The 19,704-nt window shown below is 43.9% G+C and overlaps 1 protein-coding gene across 1 annotated transcript in view; it reads left to right on the top strand.

The window, feature by feature from the left end:
- Positions 1 to 19,704, top strand: part of ATF7IP2 (activating transcription factor 7 interacting protein 2) — a 56,248-nt gene that overhangs the window by 21,597 nt on the left and 14,947 nt on the right. The window contains exons 2-5 of the mRNA XM_029058429.2: positions 3,615 to 4,483; positions 13,378 to 13,502; positions 17,224 to 17,358; positions 19,054 to 19,152. Coding sequence (XP_028914262.1) covers positions 3,625 to 4,483; positions 13,378 to 13,502; positions 17,224 to 17,358; positions 19,054 to 19,152 — 1,218 coding nt within the window. The 5' untranslated portion in view covers positions 3,615 to 3,624. The remainder of the gene's footprint in view (positions 1 to 3,614; positions 4,484 to 13,377; positions 13,503 to 17,223; positions 17,359 to 19,053; positions 19,153 to 19,704) is intronic.

The following is a 19,704-nucleotide window of genomic DNA, read 5'->3' as shown; positions in this document are numbered from 1 at the left end:
AAAGGAGGGGGCAAGGATTTTTGATAAAGTGTGAAGGATTGTGGTAGGAGGTGCAGGTGCAGGGGGTGGATTTTGTAAGGAAGCGGGAGAGCTCCTTTTGAGATACTGCTGGGAAAGATGGGAGAGCTGAAGAAAGGGGTAGGAGGAGAAAGGTACTGGAGAGAAGCAGGAGAGGTTTTTAGGGAGATCATGCCTGCTGCTTTCAATGTATGTGGCCAGGTCATTAGGGACAAGAGATGGGGCCGGGGGGGGGGGGGGGACGGACAGGGGTTTGGGGGAGTTAAGCAACTGGGCATGGGAGCCAAGGATGGAGAAATAATATTGCCAGGCAGAGTTAAGGCAGGCAAGGATGAGTTTAAGGTGGACAGAGTTGGCCTGGTACCTGGACCTCCGCCAGCAGCACTCTGCGACTTGGGCACAGGAGCTAAGGAAGTGGTCTTGGGTTAGTGGTACGAGATCAGCGAAGGGCTAGGGGAGCGAGTGAGTCAATTTCAGTAGAGAGGGTGGTGGTTCTGTCAACTTAGTTCATCCAGGGAAGGTATGTCGACTTGCATAAAATCACACAGCAACCTCTGATCTTTTGACCCCATCCAATTTCCTCAAGTTATGTCCCATTTAGTGTCCATACCCAAGCTGTGGACATTAAATGGGACATAATGACTTGAGGAAATTGGATGGGGTCAAAAGATCAGAGGTTCCTGGGGCGGGGAGAACAGGATAGATTTTTGGGGAGGGAGACAGGTGAGAAGGTTATGGTGGATTTCAGAAATGGTCACTCCCAAATCACAAGGGTTAAATTGATCATTAGAGCATAGTGACATAGACATGGTAGTTGATGCTATGGGGAGTAGGTGTAGACCAGAACCATCTCTTGGCATCAGGAAACTGCACCCTGGCCCAAGAGATGTGCCCACCAGCCAGGGGTAATGGCCCTTAGCCTCAATGCTAACCCACCAAAGCTTTCAGAACAACACCTGCCACCCACACTGTATATAAGCAGGGACTGTGGCAACCAACTCTGTTGAATTGAACTCTCCCAAACGTTTAATACAGAACTCTGCACAGAGTAAACTCTCAGAAAGTACAGTCCGTCAGTAGAAAAGCCCTAAGTTTCAACTACTCAATGCAATCCTCCTCATCGCCACTGCTGGGTTCCCCAGTCTTCAAAGGGAAAACGAACCTCTTGCACTGTCTGGTGACTTTCCCTCCTATAGTTCCCTGGGACACCTCTGCCTGTGTAGCCCTCAGACTCCCAGCTGGAGATTTAGCATACTCCTGCTGACCCAAAGACCAGACATGGCAGCCCTGGGACTCAGCCTTCGTGAATGTATGCTTTTGCTGTTCTGCATTCCCGTAGTCTGTACCTTTCATAACTACTGTGGTTTGTAAGGGTATCCGTATGCAATGATTGTAATATTCTTTTGAATAACAATAATAATAGTGTGTTAAGTGCTTACTGTGTGCTAGGCACTCTGCTAAATGCTGGAGTGGATATAATAATAATAATGATGGTATTTGTTAAGCACCTACTTTGTGCCAAGCACTGTTCTAAGTGCTGGGATAGATACAAGGTAATCAGGTTATCCCACATGGGGTTCACAGTTTTAATCCCCATTTTACAGATGAGGTAATTGAGGCACAAAGAAGTTGTGAGTTGCCCAAAGTCACACAGCTGACAAGCAGCAGAACCGGAATCAGAACCCACGACCTCTGACTCCTAAGCCCGTGCTCTTTCCACTAAGCCACGCTGCTTCTCCAAGCAAATCAAGTTGGACCCAGTCCCTGTGGGGCTCACAGTTTCAATCCCCATTTGATAGATGAGGGACCTAAGGCACAGAGAAATGAGGTGACTTGCCCAGGGTCACACAGCAGACAAGTGGCGGAGCCGGGATTAGAACCCATGATCTTCTGACTCTCAGGCCTGTGCTCTATCCACTACTCCATGCTGCTTGAGTAGAAGTAGAGTTTGTTCCTGGCTAATAATAATGTTGATATTTGTTAAGCGCTTACTATGTGCAGAGCACTGTTCTAAGCGCTGGGGTAGATAGAGGATAATTAGGTTGTCCCATGTGAGGCTCACAGTTAATCCCCACTTTACAGATGAGGTCAGTGAGGCACAGAGAGGTGAAGTGACTTGCCCACAGTCACACAGCTGACAAGTGGCAGATCCGGGATTTGAACCCATGACCCCTGACTCCCAAGCCTGGGCTCTTTCCACTGAGCCACACTAGAAAACCAGAGTTTGTCTTGCCCTTGTGTGTGCTCGCTAGCCAGTTGCACCCCCAGATCCACTCGGCAGCTTCTCCTGGGTAAAACCAACTCTTGCCCGGACAGGTTCTAATCCCAGCTCTGCCATGTGTCTGCTGCATGACTTTGGGCAAGTCACTTAATGTCTCCGTGCCTCACGTAAAATAATGTGGCCATTTACTCTGAGCCCCATTTGGTGTAAGGACTGTGTCCAGTCTGACTAGCTTGTATCTACCCCAGTGCTTAGAAGAGTGCTTGACACAAAAAAAATTATTAACAAATACCATCATTATTCTTGCTTAGGCAGCTACGAGACTTATCAGGACCTGACATGGGCTATACCCCCGTTCCCCAGGTGAATGTTGTAGTAGTAAGAGTATTTATTAAGTATTTAGTGTGTGGAGCTCATTGTGGGCAGGAATTGCCTGTAAAACTGGTATTGTACTCTCCCAAGCGCTTAGTACAGTGCCCTGCACACGGTAAGCACTCAACAAATATGATTTACTGACTGGTGGGTGTTCTAAGCACTGGGACAAAATCCACAGTTGGGAATTAGGCACCCCCCCCCCCCCATTATAAGAATATAAGGGAGGGATGTTGGTGAAAGACCCAAAAGGAAACAGAAAACAGAGCACTAAGACTTGGACAGATACACAAAATAAGAACAGAAAATCAGGAGGGTCCTGCGGCTAGAGGAGCAGAATTTCAGAATCCGTGCAGCTCAGATTCCAACCGTCATAACTGCAGCTTCAACTACCGCTCCAGCAAGCAGCCGCGGTAGTCTTTCTGTAGTTTTGTGGATGCTGAACCCTTTTTACTGTCTAGCCAAAGATATAAAGCAGGTGGGATTGGAGGCTTCTTTTGGAGAAGAAAGGGTGCGGGAGGAAGGGTAGCTTGCCATCAGGGGGACGCCAAGGGCCCTGGGCATCTCGGTAGGAAGGCTGCGGGTTTCCGGTGGATGTGTTCGGCTGTCTGGTGAAGAGAGAGGCCGCAGGGCAAATTTATGGCAGCTTAAATCCTTGCGACCCAGCATACCCAGGGCACGTGGGGAGCAGGGACCCTGGGAGTCGTGGTGGGAAGGTGGCACAGTCACCAAATTGATGTCTTGATGACCGCTCTATCTGTAAATTTACTAAAATTGATACTGTGGATCTAGACGAAGTTATCTGTTCATCACTGTTCAACAGTTGGCAGAGAGGTTTGTTTCTCATAAATATTTCATAGTAAAGGTGACTAAATTTGAATAAAACTCTTACAACTGCCATTTTTATTATAAGGAAATTAAGGTTTTCAACCATGGGGCAAATTAAAACTTTCAATCGTGGGGCAAATATTTAACACGAGTTTTTAAATTTATTTTATTTTAGGATCCCAAAGATGGAAAGTCCAAGTACCACCGTCAAGAAGGTTTTAAAAGCCAAAAAGACAATGCCTCCACGTTGCCGGAAACAAGCAAAGTTACTAAAATCGCTTTCCTCTGCACCGGAAGTTCCTAAACAAGGTGATGTGCAAAGTAATAAAAAGCCATTAGAGTCTGAGGGCCAAAGCAGCCACCCTAAAAATGTGGACATTGAAAGTTCAGGATCCGACTGCAAGGTCACTTCAGCACTCCCTAAAAGAGATGAACTGCTCTCTCCATCCTGCGAGGCAACAACAGAAGCACTTGATAATGACTCGGTGGCAGAAAAGAGAGTCTTGAATGAACAGTTTCTGGGCCAGCTCAACAGGTCAGATGAAGCACAAGAACCTTGTGGCAAGCTCTCCACAAGAGATGCAGATGAGACACCATGCACCCCATTACCAAATCTTGAATGTGAAGCTCTTAAAAAAAAGCCATCTAAGAAAACTGAAGCGGCTCCAAGTCCGGGGTCAAAAGAGGGCTCGGTTGGTGTGCCGGATAATTTAGGCAAAGTGAGAGAATGCCCTCCGGTCAGCCAGTCGGAGACTACTTGTAGCAAGAGACGGGATGAAAAAGAGAATAATGGGGTGATTCCCCAGGAAGAGAATATGACCCCAGTTGCAGAAGCCTATGCTGTAAGATCAAGCGAAGCCACGTTAAACACAAATCCAGGTCCACAAGAGGTGACAGACAAGAAGCCTGCTAGGTTAGTGAGTCCAGTTAGATCCAGTGAATCCAGTGGTGCTGTGAAGACAGAAGAGGCCGGTAGAAGTGATGTCGATAGTTCAGAATGTGCAAGTGTAGTCTCACTGCAGAAGTCAGCAGCTTATGCTCACAGTAAGTTCTCTTGACCACTTTTTAATACTTAGGGGAAATGGCATGTAATAAGTTTTCACTTTTTTTAATGATAGAGAAGTAATTGAGTAAGTTCTCCCTCATGATGAAAGAGATAAATAAGGATCCTAATCACAAGCCTAGCTCTACAAGTTGCCTTAAGGGGCGGAGGTTTGAAACACAAAAGAATAAACTCATGGAATCTATTAGATCTTTTCTGTATGCTAAACTCTGGGAATAGATGCAAGGGACTCACAATCTATCTTATCCCCATTTTACAAATGAGGAACTAAGGCCCAGAGAGGTGAAGTGATTTGCCCAAAGTCATACAAGCAGATGTGGCTTAGTGGAAAGAGCCCGGGCTGGGAGTCAGAAGGGCCTGCGTTCTAATCCCGGCTCTGCCATTTGTGTGCTATGTGACCTTGGGCAAGTCACTTAACTTCTCTATGCCTCAGTTACCTCATCTTTAAAATGGAGATTAAGACTGTGAGCCCCACATGGGACAACCTGATTACCTTGTACCTATCCAGGCGCTTAGAACAGTGCTTGACACATAGTAAGTGCTAAACACTATTATTATTATTATCATTAAGAATAGAGGAAGATAGTGCCCTAAACAGTCATTAACTAGTTACAGTATGCCCAGGCTCTCTCAGAATTGCCCTTGAAAGCTTGTTTCAAGCAGGTGACAGGATTACATGGCAACCGTCTCATTAGTAGTTCGTTAACACTGCGTGGGGGAACCAATTGCAACTATCTAAAATTCATTGTTTAATGGAAGCTGACTTCAAGCACTTGCAATCCAGCTGAGTTACTGCCAAGTGCCAAAGAAAGGGTCAGACAATGCAGACAGTCCCAAACAACCTTTGGAAGGCTTTATCATCTTTTACTACCTTTCTGAATTTCACTTGGTGTTCCAGAGATGATGTACTGTTTCAGATATTTTTGAGCCAGAGATCTTATACTGTTTCAGATGTTTTTGAACCACTTTCCTTTTAACCTCTTTATTTGCTATTAAAACACCACTGTTTTTTGATATGAAGGTTTCCATTCACTCAGTCGTATTTGAGTGTTTACTGTGCGCAGAGCACTGTACTAGGTGCTTGGAAAGTACAAATTCAGCAACAGAGACAATCCCTACCCAACAACGGGCTTCCAGTCTAGAAGGTGGAGACAGACAAAACAAAGCAAGTAGACAGGCATCAATAGCACCAAAATAAATAGAATTATAGATATATACACATCATGAATAAAATAGAGTAACAGATATGTACAAATATACACAAGTGCGGGGCAGGGAAGGGGGTAGAGCAGAGGGAGGAAATAGGGTCGATGGGGCGGGGAGGAGGAGTAGAGGAAAAGGGGGGCTCAGTCTGGGAAGGCCTCCTGGAGGAGGTGAGCTCTCAATAGGGCTTTGAAGAGGGGAAGAGAGCTAGTTTGGTGGATGTGAGGAGGGAGGCCAGCGGTAGGACGGGGGCCAGGGGTCGATGGTGGGACAGATGAGAGCGAGACACAGTGAGAAGGTTAATGGCAGAGTGGAGTGCGCGGGCTGGGCTGTAGAAGGAGAGAAGGGAGGTGAGGTAGGAGGGGGCAAGGTGAAGGAGAGCTTTGAAGCCAGTAGTGAGGAGTTTTTGCTTCATGCAAAGGTTGATAGGCAACCACTGGAGGTTTTTGAGGAGGGGAGTGACATGCCCAGAGCGTTTCTGTAGAAAGATAATCCGGGCAGCAGAGTGAAGTAGACTGAAGCAGGGAGAGACAGGAGGATGGGAGATCAGAAAAGAGGCTAATGCAGTAATCCCGTCAGGATATAATGAGAGATTGTACCAACAAGGTAGCAGTTTGGATGGAGAGGAAAGGGTGGATCTTGGCGATGTTGTGGAGGTGAAACCGGCAGGTTTTGGTAACAGATTGGATGTGTGGAATAAATGAAGGAGCGGAGTCAAGGTTGACACCAAGGTTGCGAGCTTGTGAGATGGGAAGGTTGGTAGTGCTGTCCACAGTGACAGGGAAATCAGGGAGAGGACAGGGTTTGGGAGGGAAGATAAGGAGCTCAATCTTGGACATGTTGAGTTTTAGGTGGTGGGCATACATCCAGTTGGAGATGTCATGAAGGCAGGAGAAGATATGAGCCTGAGGGAGGTAGAGAGAACAGGGGAGGAGATGTAGATTTGGGTGTCATCTGCGTAGAGATGATAGTTGAAGCCAAGGGAGAGCACCAAGGGAGTGAGTATAGATGGAAAAAAGAAGGGGACCAAGAACTGACCCTAGAGGAACCCCTAGAGTTAAGGGGAGGAGGAGCACACGAAGGAAACCGGGAATGAATGGCCAGAGAGATGAGGAGAACTGGGAGAGGACGGAATCTGTGAAGCCAAGGTTGGATAATGTGTGGAGAAGGGGTTGGTCAGCAGTGTCAAAGGCAGCTGAGAGGTCGAGGAGGATTAAGATAGAGTAGGAGCCATTGGATTTGGCAAGAAGGAGGTCATGGGTGACCTTTGAGAGGGCAGTTTTGGTGGAGTGGAGGGGACGGAAGCCAGATTGGAGCGGGTCCAGGAGAGAGTTGGAGTTGAGAAATTTGAGGCGAGTGTAGACGACTCACTCTAGGAGTTTGGAAAGGAAGGGAAGGAGGGACCCTTCCAAGAACGTAACTACCTGTAGTCGTGCCCTATAGACAAATGTTCTCCAGGGCAGTACAAATTTTACTGTGTTTTTGTTTTTATTTTTTGCTTTTTACTTCTTCATCCTATATCATTCATTGGATTTCTTCACCCCCAGGAGTACAGATTAGTCATGATTGTTACCTATGATTTTTAGATTATAAATCTCCCAGTTGGAGGGACCAAAGTTTTCAGGATGTTGTTTAAACACTACAGGCTTACAGAGGCACAGACTCTCCTGTCCTAAGAGATGCTTACACCTTCTACTGTTAACACCTTGGCCTGAATGTGTTGCATAGTTGCTATGTTTCTGTTATCACTTTTTTATATTACTTGAGTGCTTTTTATGTGCCAAGCACTGTACTAAGTCCTGGAGTAGATACAAACTAATCAGGTTGGACTCAGTCCCTGTTCCACGTGGGACTCACAGTATTAATCCCCATTTTACAGATGAGGTAACGGAGGCATAGAGAAGTCTAGTGACTTGCCCAGGGTCATACAGCAGACCATTGGCAGAGCCAGGATTAGAACTCCAGGTCCTTCTGACTCCCAGGCCCGTGCTGTTTCCAACAGGCCACGCTGCTTTTCATTAATGTCACCACTGCTTTCACTGCCAGAACAACCTTGGAAGAGGTGGGGGATGGAAGTTGGCTGTTTACCAAATCACCTAAAGTAAAATAAAGAAACTACATTTTAGACCATCCCAAAATAGATGGTCTAAGAATTAGTTTTTTTCTTGTTAAATAATAAGAAATGTGTTGTCATGCAGTTGGATTCCACCCCCTCAACAAATGGTTGGAGCCCTTTCTTCTCCCACCTGCTATTCTCACCCAGTCCTAATGGCCATGACATGCCTCTCGCCTCCCCCACAACCTGCTCTTCCTATCATAGCTTCCATTCCTTGCCTCCTTGCTTTCTGGAGCCACTGTTACTGTTTGCTTTCTTTTCCACTTCCACCGTCCTTTTCCACTTTCTTTCTGCCACTCCCTTTCTGATGTACAATGTATGTGTTTTCCCCAGCTGTGGGTGGCCTTCAGAGCTCTGAGTGGACCTAAGAGAGGCATTCCTTAGTTTTGCTCTATAATATTTTAATCCACCAATAGTAGAGAAATTGCAGATGAGTTTGCAGTCATAGAAGGTGTGGAAGCGCCTCCTAAAGCACCAAGAAAGAAGCTAGAAAGGAAGAGAAACAAGTTGCCCAAGTAGAGGTAGGCAGGAGAGATGGGATAGAGAGTAGTAAAAAAAAATATTATGGTATCTATGAGGACTTACTATGTGCGTTGGCCTGTTCACAAGATAGGTCTGAAAGTAGTCCTTGACCCATGTGGGATTCCCAATCTATGGAAGAGGGAGAGCAGGTGTTTAATCCCCTTTTTACAGATGGGTTCACTGAAGCACTGAGGCCCGTGATCACACAGCGAGCAAGTGGGTGGACCTGAGATTAGAATCCACTTTACCTGACTCCCAGTTACGTGCTCTTTCCACCAGGCCATGCCGCTTCAAATGTTGGAGTTGAGAGAAGTGGGAAGCCACAGGGTGACGGCACCCATCAGGGTAAAGGAGAGACTGCAGGAGGAGGAGGAGAAGAGAAACTGTCATATTTTCTTCTCATCCCATTGATTTTAGAGTCATTAGCCTTGTATGAGTTTGTTTTCGTAACTCACACTTTGTGATGGATTGAAACTATTTTTTAAACACTTGTCACACTGTGGGGAAAGCCAGACATTTCTGTACCCCCTGAGAGATCATGGTAAACTGGGAACTGCAGAATGGAGCAGAAAGATGGCTGCCATCCGTAATTCCTTTGGGAATGTCTGCAGACCTCTGAGCTCCTAATGTTTTATTAGCTAAAATCCAGAATCATTACAGGATCCAGTCACAGTGCTCATTCTTACCTCACTGTGGTCACTATCTCCTTAAGCCCTGGACTGTGGGAGAGGCAAAGATTCATTTCCCCAGAGAACTCCAAACTCGAGTGGCTTGCCTAGTAAAAGGAAAGAGACACTCCAGGGCTGAGAAAGTCCAGGGCCTGACCTGGGAATGCCTTGGAGACCGGAGGTCTCAGTTCTCAGATAGAGGGGCTTGTGGCATTAGTCTAGACCTTCCTAAGAATCCTGAGAATGTGTCAAGGGCCAAAATGTCATTTCCTTCTAGGTATACCGAAGCTAGGATTTGCTTAGACCTTTGCTGATCTGACCCAAGCCCCTACAGCTCAGCGACCCTAGGCGATAACAAACACGGGATGGAAGTAAGACACCAAAGAACACAAGCAAATCTAAACAGTGTAGCGTGCCTTCTTCGCCAGGCAAACTTAATTATGTCCCATTTAATCTTAAACTTTAGAAAATGTCCATGAGATTCTGTAACTCCCCTGCCTAGATACAGGGACAGAAAGTCTGCTACTTTTTATAACAGCTCTGAGCATCCAACTTAGAATACAAGAATTTTAAGTGGAATCTGATTTGCCAGTCTGTTCATCTTCAATGTTTGCACTCAGTCATATGTATTGAGCACTTAACTATGTGAAAAGTGTTTGGGAGAATGCAATATAACAGAGTTGGTATATACTCTCTCTTTCTCCTCACTCCCCCCCAAATTAAAAGAAAACAAAAAACTTGGTCTTTTTCACTTGATAGGTTTGGCCATAGAACTCACTGCTTCTTTTGGCAGAATGGTCCTCTTTCACAAGCCTTTCCTTGATGAGTGTTTTGGAATAGGAATAATATGAATCTCTGTTTAACTTTTTGAGAAGAGGTTGAGGAATGGAGACCACAGAGTTGAAAAATTAAAGGTGACTCATTTGAAGCGTAAACTCAGCTTTAGGAGAAAATAACTACTTGGTTTTCTGTAAATTATTCTTTTTCTAAATAATCTTACTTAATGTAAAATAAAACTTTCCTCATTCCCTCTTGCCTGTTTGTCAGTAAGGATTCTCCCTGTTAGTCGGAAGATGTTTTGACAGCAAATAGTTTTATTATAACTTTTTTTGTGCAGAATTTCATGTCAGTAAGGGATAAGCATAAAGGTATGCCCAAACCGTTGCATATGATCCCCCTGCCTCGTTATGGAGCTGATCTTATATGACTCATTAACTCCATACTTGCCCCTGGGATTTGAATTTAGCGACTGGTTGCACATCAGCCCGAAAGGACTAAAAAGTTGGGGGTGGTACTACAGACAGGGTTATTTTATCCAGGGAGATTGAGTGGGCTCCACGGCAGTGAGGATGCAGTTGTCAGCTGCCATCAATCAGACCAGAGGGGACTTGGCAGTTTTACACCTTCCCCTCAGTTTATCAAATAATTGGACTTTGGGGACCGCCCTGAAGCTCACTAAGGGTGGCATTGGATTGGAAGCCAGTGGCGACAGTTTGGGCAGGGGAGGGGGCAGGGTGGGTGTCAGTGGCAGGATGCTGAAATGGAATATGCTGACCGGGAAGGTGTGACATCAGGATTCTTGGGATGAGCACGGAGCGAGGCCTAAGCGATAGTGAGGCCCTACAGATATTGGGCCGCATTTGCATGGGCAGTCCTGCCTAATAGTAGATTGGAATTTGCCACTAGTTCCCTAGACTGTAACCTGGTTGTGGGGCAGGGGATATGTCTGCTGTATTGTACTCTCCCAAGCGCTTAATACAGTGCTCTGCACACCGTAAATGCTCAGTACATATGATTGACTTGTGGATTTGAGCCAAAAATGAGTGATATGTCAGTCATCTCTCAAAAATGTACCTATCTCATGTAGACATGGCCAATTTGTAGTCCTACCCCTCTGACCCCTGCATCAACCCCCCAGGAAAGAAGATTTCTATAAAATTTACAGACAAAGCATTTTTTTAGGTGCCACGTTGGGAGGTTTCAAGATAGGCTTTTAGTAAATTTTGCACTGTCCTTCAATTCAGTAAACTAGGCCTTCAGTAGGTAAAGATTGCCAGTGACCATATAGTGAGTATCCTTAAGATGACTCATCTTTCAGTTTTGCAATTTGAATCGTCAGAGAGCAAGCTGACTATGTATTTGAGAGCTGAAACTTTTTAAAATTTTTACATATACTTTTTGGTTCTGTGTGTTTCTTGGGTATCCAAAGCCTCAAGCAAAAAAGTGGGAATCTTGAGTGATGCGATCTGAAGAAATGAAGGCATAAGTCACTGATCTTGATGTTCCCACTGTCATCTGTGGCTTCTTTGGAACTACAGACCAACTTCTGCTACTAATAGTAGTGGTGTTTACTAAGCACTGTATGCAGAACACTGTACTAAGCGCTGGAAAGAATAAACAGGTGGGAGTTAGACATGGTCTCTGCCCCTTGGCAGGGGGCTCTCAATCTACTGTTAGATTTCCCTACCAAGTAGAGACCTGAGATCTGGTGTTAAATTATGCTTCTGTTTCTCCAGAAATGTTTTAAAACTCACTAGATTCAGGGCATTTTTAGAGACAGTAATCCAGGAACTGCTTAGTGTTGATGATTTTGCTCTGAAAGTGAACTCGGGAGAATACATGCCACTAACTATTTATTACTTTGCAGCAGTAGCATATTAGGACTTTTAAATGAATAACAAGAGGTTTAGAAAGTGTAGGCTGTATCAGAATCTGGAATCTTAGAGTTCCAGATCCAACCCCCATTACATTGAAATAGTACCAAAGGGAATTTTTTATTATTAAGGTATTTGTTAAGCGCTTACTATGTACCGAGCACCGGTCTAAGCACTGAATCCCCTAAATAATAGTCTTTGGTGAGGAGCAGCATGCTATGGCGAGACCCTGGGGCTGAGCAGTTACCCCAGACTTAGAACCGCGTACCTACAAAGCTTCTAATAAAAGCAGAAAAAGAAGCCTGTGAAGGAACCTGGGATGCTCAGTCAGTCATTTGTATTTATTGAGCGCTTATTATGTGCAGAGCACCGTAATAAGCACTTGGGGGAGTACAGGGTGACAATAAACAGCCATGTTCCCTGCCCACAACGATCTTACTGTCCAGAGGGCAGATCCAACAGTGAGTATGGTCACCAAGCTACAAAGACTTGAGTTTTTTTTGGATGAAAAACTGCGGATGAGCTAGCCATCATACAGTCAGAGTTCTAGTTGGGGGGCCAGGAGAGAGTGGCAAGTGTCTTTTGTGGACAGCGTCCTGCATTAGGCACTGGGGAAGAATGCACCAAAGGATAAGTAAGACTTAGCTGCTGACCCTCTTAATGGAGGCTCTGGGAAGTTGGCAGCGGGCACATGAAGAAAAATTGAATGCATGAAGACTCCAGAGTCTGCAGTATTAACATTATCTTGAATTCCTTCCTCCCTTTCACCTCCCATATTCAGTCTGCTGCTAAATCCATCCATTTTCTCCTCTGCACATTTCCAGGATCAGTCCCTTCATCACCATCCAAACAGCCACCAGGCTGGCCCAAGCACTTGCACTTAATAAATACCATTCATTGAAGGAGCCATTTTCAGCCTCTTCTGCACTCAGGGCAACCCAGTCTCAGTGGCCACTGCCAGAACCTTCCCAATGTTCTGAAATTTGGGGAAGCATTTCCACCCGCCTCTAGCCACCCCCCAAAAAATCAGAACATACTCTGGTGCTGTGGGATGATGGGAGCAACCCATATTCCGATTCGATGAGGGCTTCCAGGGATATATTTGGGCCATAGCCCTGCCCCGCTGCTACTTCTGACCCTTCCTGTGGCTCTTCAAACCTCCATCCCCGTATTTCTCCTGCACTCTCAAACCTACACTGTGTGGATGTGACCCATTGGATTCTCCTTTCTGAATTGCTGAAAGCAGAAAATTGGGTAGTTAGGTGAACAATGATTTTGTTGGGACCATTTGATTATCAACAGAGAAGTTTGCAGTATGACATCTACAGTTTGCCAATTCCTCGGCTGCCGTGTCAGGTGTTTCTCAGACACTTCAACTCTGTCCTCAGCTCATTTTTAATATGAAACAATTTCAGAAACTTAAAATCTTGGAGATGTGCAAATGCACACACAGAAAGGTACTCTAATGGCTCTTTGCCATATTTAGATAAACACACATCAGTGGTCAAAGGTATCAACTTCGATTTTATCATTCTATGTAGTCTTCAGTGTTTTCTTTTCGTGAGCAACTCCGTAAAGCTTGTCAGTGGTCTGAGTGAATTGTAGATTAATGTTCTGATTTGTGCAAATAGTAATGAATTTGTCATACCACTAGAATTACTTGTCTTCTGTGACAGCAGAAAATAATAATTTTTCCTCTCCCTCTTCCCAAGGCAGTACTGCAAAGAAGAGAGTGCTTTCAGGAAACAGAGAAAATAATATTAAGCGTGCAAAACCATCAGAGGAAGTGGAAGAGAACAAGCCCGGAGTTCTAGAAAGAGGAAGAGTCTTGGAACAGGTATGTTCGTGTGGACAAGCTTGGCACTTGAAGCATGGGGAATGTTCTGTCTCACAGTGGGTTATTACTGGGCACAGCAGTTTGAGCAGGAGAGTCAGCCTCAGTGCAAAGTCAAGTTACTACTGAAAAGCTAACTTTTTTTGGTGGCATTTGTTATGTGCTTACTGTATGCCAGGCACTGAACTAGGCACTGGAGTAAATACAGGCTAATCAGGTTGGACACAGTCCATGTTCCACATGGGGCTCACCGTCTTAATCCCCATTTTATGGATGAGGTAATTGAAGCACAGGGATGTGAAGTGGTGGATCGGAATTAGAACCGCGGTCATTCTGACGCCCAGGCCCGTGCTGTATCCACTAGACCACCCTGAGCAAACCCTGCCTGTGGAAGGACAAGTCTTCACCATTGGTGTCTGAGCAGTGTTCGCTCAAATGGCAAGGACCCACAGAAGATGCAATAACTGGATTGCCATGGACAAAGTGTATAAACGTCACACTCTCTGCAATGCTCACACCTATGTCTGCAGTCTTCTCTGCAGTGTCATCTTCGAAAAGGACAGCTCTATACGTTGTATATTCTCCAAATGTAGGAAATGGCATAGCATGAGGGAAACTGACAGCTTCAAAATATCAAATAACAAATTAATTATCCTGTGAAAATTGAAGGTTTGAAATTGGCCGTTACAAAATATCGATTCCGGTATGGTAGTGGGAGCAAGGTTTTTCTAGGAAAGATGGAAAACTATTAATCAGTTGGTTTCATAAGTTATTTCTTACTCTTTTCATAGCTGAGGCTTTTGTCACTGAATTATCGAGTTCATTCCTTCAATCATATTAATTGAGGGCTTACTGTGTGTGCAGAGCACTGTACTAAGTGCTTGGGAGAATGCAAAAATAAACACATTCCCTAATCACAGCGAGCTTACAGTCTAGAGGGGGGAGTTGCATTCTCTGTGCAGACTGCAAAGAGACATGCAGAGGTTTTCCTTTGAGGACATAATTAGAATGTTTCTACTCCCTGCGTTGAGACTGTAAGACCCCATGAGAAGGATGTATGGCGGCATTAGAAGCAGTCAGTCTGTGAATAGTATTTGAGCGATTACTTTGTCTAGACCGCTGTTCTAAGCAAGTGGAAGAGTAGAATGTACTTAATAGACATGATCCCTACCTCAAGAAGCTTACAACCTAGCAGATTCTTGAGGGCATTGAGTGTTCACTCGCAGTTCTTCTCTAAATATTCGCTACCATTCCCTCTCCTGAGTTTCTTAATAAGGCAAAGAGAAAATGTTGTTAAGGAGTTGGCAGCAGCAAAGGTCACTGCTTCCTGAAGGAAAAGTGCAGAAACCCGCTTCCAGGAAGCTAAAGAGAAAGCACAAGGAAGTTCTCTCTCTCCCCTTTGCCCCCACCAAGGAGTTCTGAGAAAGCCCTGTGTCCCCTCAGGAACTTGGCAACAAATATTTTTGGAGGTAGAGTTCTAATTTAGATTCACTGAGATACTTCCTCTTAAATGCAAATATTCTCTCAATATGATTGATTTTGTACTCAAGTGTATTTTGTTTTGTCTACCTTGGTGTCAGAAGTCCTTCCCTTAGGAAGGCTCTGAGGCTGGGGAGATTAGCAGAGGGAAAAATCGTAGTTTTTACAATAGCTCACAGATAAGAGAGGTTTCCACCAAAAGCAGTCTCCAGGATTGGTCAGTTGGTATTTGAGCGCCTGTTCTGGACAAAAGCGCTGTACTGACTGCTTGGGAGAGTACAATTGAGTAGGTATTCAGGAACCCTGGTTTGAAGGAATTCTATCCCACAAGGCTGAGCCAAGTGAGATTGCCCTTCCCTTTCATTGTGGAGCTGAGAGGTGGGGAATGCTTTCTCTTAGTCTTTCAGTTAAAACAGCATGGGAAGAACCCGTGAGTTTAGCAGATGAGGGATTGGGGTTCTGACTCAAATCCACCTGGGATGTCTTAATAAGCCCAGTTCGAAGCCCAGGGAAAGACGTCCTCTCCCTAGAGGTGGTTTGCGGAGGCCTTTTTTAAGCATATGTATTTCCAACTTGATCTATGATACGATATTCCCTTCCAAGTAAGTGTTATTTGGGTTAATGCTCTCCAAACCTATTTCTAGCTTTAAGGATTAGTCTCAATTTTGTCTGTGACCTGGTAAAATTTTTTCCAATCACTGATATTTGTTTTATTCACTCACCTTAACCTATTAGCCTTCCAAACAGGATTTCTCCAGATAACTCCCTTATTTCATATCTGAAATTAGGGGCTTTTTTATACAAGTAATAGCACAAACACCGCCCCCCCCCCCATGTATTACTGTTTACTTGTCGGCACTTTCTTAAACTTAGAATGGAAAAGATCATTTATGGGGCGAGGCGACCCCTGTATTTTGCAAACTATTCTCAGCAGAGAAGTGTTTATTGGGCTCTCATGTGGTATGGCAGTTACCATGTGTCTCTAGTCAAATCACGTTCTATAGGTCCAAGCAGTGTAAATTTTAGCTCAAAGTTGACCTACACTTGGCTCCATCTAGTGTTGTAATCCATTCCCTTTTATTAATAATAATAATTTCTTGTACAGTATTGAGGTGAAGCCTATTGGTTTTTTTCCTTAGTATACAATTTCATTGTATTCTTATGGTATTTGTTAAATACTATGTTCAAGAAAAAGTACCGACTGCTAGGATAGTTAGAAGCTAATCAGGTTGGACACAGTCCATGTCCCACATGGGGCTTACAGTCTAAATCCCCATTTTTACAGATGAGGAAACAGGTTCAGATTAGTTGTGACTTGTTTAAGGTGACACAGTGGATGAGTGGCAGAGGTGGGATTAGAACCCAGGTCCTTCTGACTCCCAGGTACAAGCTCTTTCTACTAGCCTGCATTGCTTCATTGCTATTCCTATTGAAACTGTGATTAAGTCAAGCCATGTTCTTTGAAAATACTGTACATGTTAGAAGAAAAATCAATGAATTTTCATATATATAATGTGTATATGTATAATATATGAGGAGGGTATATGTCACATCTTGAGGGATAGTGTGTTTAGATATTGAAATTGACTATTCTAAGTGGAGCGTAGTACAAATGATTTCAGGATATGCTAACTATTTAAAAAAAAATATGGTGGAGTAGTTTCCTTTGAAATGATTAAGTTACCGTTCCTGGGCAACTGGGCTGGGAAGTCATAAGGACCTGGGTTCTAATCCTGGCTCTGCCACTTGTCTGTTATGTGGTCTTGGGCAAGTCACTTAATTTCTCTGTGCCTCAGTTATTCATTCATTCATTCAATAGTATTTATTGAGCACTTACTATGTGCAGAGCACTGTACTAAGCGCTTGGGATGAACAAGTCGGCAACAGATAGAGACAGTCCCTGCCGTTTGATGGGCTTACAGTCTAATCGGGGGAGACGGACAGACAAGAACAATGGCAATAAATAGAGTCAAGGGGAAGAACATCTCGTAAAAACAATGGCAAGTTATCTCATCTGTAAAATAGGGATTAGGACTGTGAGCCCCATGTGGGACATGATAAACTTGTACCTAATCTAGCACTTAGTATAGTGTCTGGCACATAGTAAGTGCTTAACAAATACCATTTTAGGGGGAAAAAAAAACCCCAAACTGGATTTTGCAGTAACCCCAGAAGAGGAAACTTTTTTGAGCAGAGACTATTCTAGAAATTGATGTCTTAACATTTTTTATTTTGTTTTTTCTAGATCAAAAACTTGATCCAAAAGGAGGTCTGTATTGTTAACCATGAAATATTTGATCATAAACTGAAAGAATTAAGTGAACGAGTTGGAAAAACACAGTGCAGGAGTAAACATGAGGCCATCGCTGTTGAACTCCTTGTAAGTTTACTTTTTTATTGTGTCTAATAAACCGTGTACTTTGACTTCTGAAGTTTGTAATTTTAGTAATGATCCCCGTGGTCTCAATGTACAGTCAGGTTGTGTTCTTTGAAAATATCCGTTTATTGTAAACAGCTTTAAGTGGGGTAAGTTATTTATTATTATTATTATTACTATGGTAGTTAAGTGCTTACTATGTGCCAAGCACTGTTCTGAGCACTGGGGTAGATATAGGGTAATCAGGGTGTCCCACGTAGGCTCACGGTTTTAATCTCTATTAAATCCAGATGAGGATTTAATAGAGATTAAATTTAATCTCTTTAAAAATGTTTGGTCTCTTTAAATTAAATCTCTTTAAATTAATTAAAGAGATTAAATTTAATTTCTTTAATCTAAAATTTTAATTAATAGAGATTAAATTTAAATTTAATCTGGATCTAATTTCCAGATGAGGTAACATGGAGAAGTTAAGTGATTTGCCCAAGATCACACAACAGACAAGTGGCGGGGCCGGGATTAGAACCCATGTCCTCTGAATCCCAAACCCATGCTCTTTCCACTCTTTCCACGCTGCTTCTCTGTCTCTGTATTTCCTAGAACTTACATGCATTTAGGTTCTGTCCAGGAATGAGCCTTGACATGACATCTGAGCCATAGAAGTAAAAATTACACTGTAAATCGCTTCCCCCGGCCCTTCCCTTTGCCAGGAAGGAAATGGGGAAGGGGTGACCAGACTGCGTAGGCAGCCATGCCCACAACAGCAGCTGGCACACCCGTCCTGCTCGGGCTGATCCCATCCCCTTCTTGTGGCTGCTGTTGTCCCTAGGGTTAGTTTTCAAAAGGGAAAGGGGAGGAACTCGAGTTTGGGATGCAGAAAGGTGGCAGAAAAATTGCTGGGCATGGTTTATGGATGCTAGTGCAAGTCAACAAATAACGGAAAGCTTACTCCACTTGCTGCTTGGTGTCTCTGACTGTTGTAGGCTGGGGACACCCCCCGCCCCCCAGTTTTGATCAGAGTGTTGTATTTATTTTAAATTTTCTTTGAGGTCATGATGCAGTGTAATGCAGCTATTTGAAGGATAACACACTTGAACACAAAACGCGGCTGCTGTGTGTTTCAGAGCGGTACAGTGGTGTTGGTCCAGTGCAGAGAATGTGTGTCACATTTCCTGTGACACATCCCCCCCACATCCCCTGCTCTTTCCCCTTCCCCTCCCCTCAGCATTGTGCTCATTTGTATATATTATTACCGTATTTATTTTGTTAATAAGGTGTATATCTCCTTGATTCTATTTATCTTGATGATGTTGTCTTGTTTTTGTTTTGTTCTGTTTTGCTTTGCTGTCTGTCTCTCCCATTTAGACTGTGAGTCTGTCATTGGGCAGGGATAGTCTCTTTCTGTTAGCAGATTATACATTCCAAGCGCTTAGTACAGTGCTGTGCACCTAGTAAGCACTCAATAAATACTATTGAATGAATGAATTGCCTCCACTGCCCTTGCACCAAACCCAGCACAATATGGCAAAAATTGAGGAACTTAATGTTATTTGCTGCTCTGACTTGCATAAAAGGACCTGATAAAAGTCTTGTAAATTGTCTCTCCCACCCCCACCCATAGCAAGCAAGCAAGAAAGCCTCTTGAGCTTGGTTTAATGTTTATTCTTCGCCCTGTAATTTGCTTTATTTTGTTGTTAGTCAAAAATATCAAGGCTTGATAGACGTATGAAAGATGCATTAGCTGCCCAGAAGGCTATGTTAGAAGCAAGCAAACTACCTCAAGATACATCTCCCAAGGTATTGTATAAAAATGTATTTGGTTTTGCCATAGCGATCCTTCTACAAATAAATGATTTTTATGTCTTGGCTTAGGCATAAAAATTAATGTGTTTCCTACAAGTGAAAGAAATCAGGCCAGATCTAAAAGGAAAGAAGGCAGTAAAGATAAAAGGATTTAGTAGTTGAAGCCTTGTTTTTTTGCTTTGTTGTTGTTTTCACTTCTTGAGACTTTGTGTCTCAAAGTCGGATGGAGGGAAAGTTGGGAATTTGGAGGCTGTTTAATTACAGGGATTTTTATGTTCCCTTAGCCTTATACCAACCATCTTGGGAAATGAGATCTGGTTTTTCTTTTCTATGTGAATGACCTATGCATTCATATAACAGTGATGGTATTTAAGTGTTTACTGTGTGCCAGGCATTGTACTAAGCATTGGGGTGGATACAAGCAAATCAGGTTGGACCTTTTCCTGTCCCACACGGGGCTCCCAGTCTTAAACCCCATTTTACAGATGAGGTAACTGAGGCTCAGAGAAGTGAAGTGACTTGCCTCAGGTCACTTGGCAGACAAGA

Source organism: Ornithorhynchus anatinus, chromosome 2 (genome assembly GCF_004115215.2).
Source record: "Ornithorhynchus anatinus isolate Pmale09 chromosome 2, mOrnAna1.pri.v4, whole genome shotgun sequence".
NCBI classification, from domain to species: domain Eukaryota; kingdom Metazoa; phylum Chordata; class Mammalia; order Monotremata; family Ornithorhynchidae; genus Ornithorhynchus; species Ornithorhynchus anatinus.
This window is presented reverse-complemented; position numbering and strand designations above follow the sequence as displayed.